The sequence below is a fragment of the Seriola lalandi genome, unplaced genomic scaffold (genome assembly GCF_002814215.2).
Source record: "Seriola lalandi dorsalis isolate HSWRI2012SDOR001 ecotype SW California unplaced genomic scaffold, Sedor1 jcf7180002054885, whole genome shotgun sequence".
Lineage (NCBI taxonomy): Eukaryota > Metazoa > Chordata > Actinopteri > Carangiformes > Carangidae > Seriola > Seriola lalandi.
In genome coordinates this window covers 1788343-1789873 of record NW_019525437.1, presented here as the reverse complement: position 1 = coordinate 1789873, position 1531 = coordinate 1788343, and the positions used below count along the sequence as shown (strand labels likewise).

General features: G+C 40.6%; 1 protein-coding gene across 1 annotated transcript in view; it reads right to left on the bottom strand.

Moving 5' to 3' along the window:
• Positions 1–1531, bottom strand: part of LOC111671641 (flavin-containing monooxygenase 5-like) — a 5291-nt gene that overhangs the window by 925 nt on the left and 2835 nt on the right. Inside the window, exons 5-8 of the mRNA XM_023428777.2 lie at positions 762–904; positions 472–668; positions 216–363; positions 1–101 (exon numbers count right to left, since the gene is read on the bottom strand). The exon at positions 1–101 is cut by the window's left edge and continues 925 nt beyond it. Coding sequence (XP_023284545.1) covers positions 1–101; positions 216–363; positions 472–668; positions 762–904 — 589 coding nt within the window. The remainder of the gene's footprint in view (positions 102–215; positions 364–471; positions 669–761; positions 905–1531) is intronic.

Below are 1531 nucleotides of genomic sequence, written 5' to 3'. Positions count from 1 at the left end.
GGAGGAAACACATACTTGTACAGAGATGCTTTGTTCTCAGACACTGAGACCACGTGTGAGGCCAGGAACGGAAAGGAAAACCTGTAACCTGTGGCAAACACCTGCAGGACAGGCGACTCGTGTCAGTCACACACAGAGGATGTTACTGCTAGCAAAGGCACAGACGGACTGAGAGTTTGTGTGAGTGTGTGTACACTTTAAAAAATGAAACCTACCACCAGGTCAACATCTTCCACTACACTCCCATCCTCAAACTCCACACTGGATCCATGAAACCTGCAGATGTTGGGTCTCACCTGAACCCTTCCAGATAGGATGCAGTTTGGAAGCTCATCGTTCAGTGTGGGATGTTGGCTGAACAACCTGAGGTTGAAAATCAGATTAATAACTAACACTGCAAGTATTTCAGTCATACAAGACTTTATAGTACTTTATAGTACACAGGCTACAGTATATCTGTCTCTGTAGTACCTGTGTTTTGGCTTCAAGTTGTACAGACTGTGATTAAATCTCTGATTGACTCGTCTCTCTGCCACACTGCACGGTAATCCAAAGGGAAGGACTTTACGCAGGAAAAGCACCACCCTGTTGTAGATCATATCGCGAGGAAGACCATTGTGTGAAACCCTGTTTTGGATCCAGGCTCCCCTCCGAGTGCTCAGATATGACTGAGATATTAGAAAACAGCAAGGAAATCATTATGCCAGCTCTTGATTAAGCTGAGCAAAGTCTTATCGTGTGAGGATCCATAACTGCTCGACCTGTTTGGTGACTCTGCTCAGCTCCACAGCGATGTCTCCTCCAGAGTTTCCTATTCCAATCACTACAGCCTTTTTATCCCTCCACTCCTCAGGAGTCTTGTAGTCTCGACTGTGGTGATACTTCCCTGTGAAAGTGTCAATGCCTGAAAGCACAGATTTGTCACCATCAAACAAAATGCATTCCACTTTTGCATTCCATTAATTTTTATTTTATTTTGTCCAATGGCACTAAAAGTAAGTGAATCAATGCCTCATGATACCTTGGTGTTAGGTGATTTAAATTAAAAATAAAAGTAATCTTTTTTAATAGAGGAAATTGGCTTCTATATTGATACAGATGTACATGGTTAGGCAGATGTGCAAACCACAGTAATGGTCTATATTTATACAAGTGAATAAAGTATAGCAGTTTCTACCCTTAGTGTCACATCTGCTTTGTGCTTTGGTTTCAGCCAGATGTTGTGTTGTGTTTCTTTAAATGTAACAGAGGAAAAAAGTGAAAATATAATAGAAAGCTGCTTTCATTCCATTTTCTGTCCACACTGCTTTTCCGCTTTGCATTAACATCAGTGACAAATTATAGCTTTGTCTTAACATAAATGACATTTTGTGCAGTACTCAAGTGTGCATTACAGCATTAACCATTAGTGGCCTGATTATTGATTGTTTGATGATTGATTACTGATTGTTTTTTATCTTTATCTAAGTCAAACCTTCAACAACAATAATCGTCTAAGATGTGAAGCACTTAAGTGATTCCTGGAGAGGAC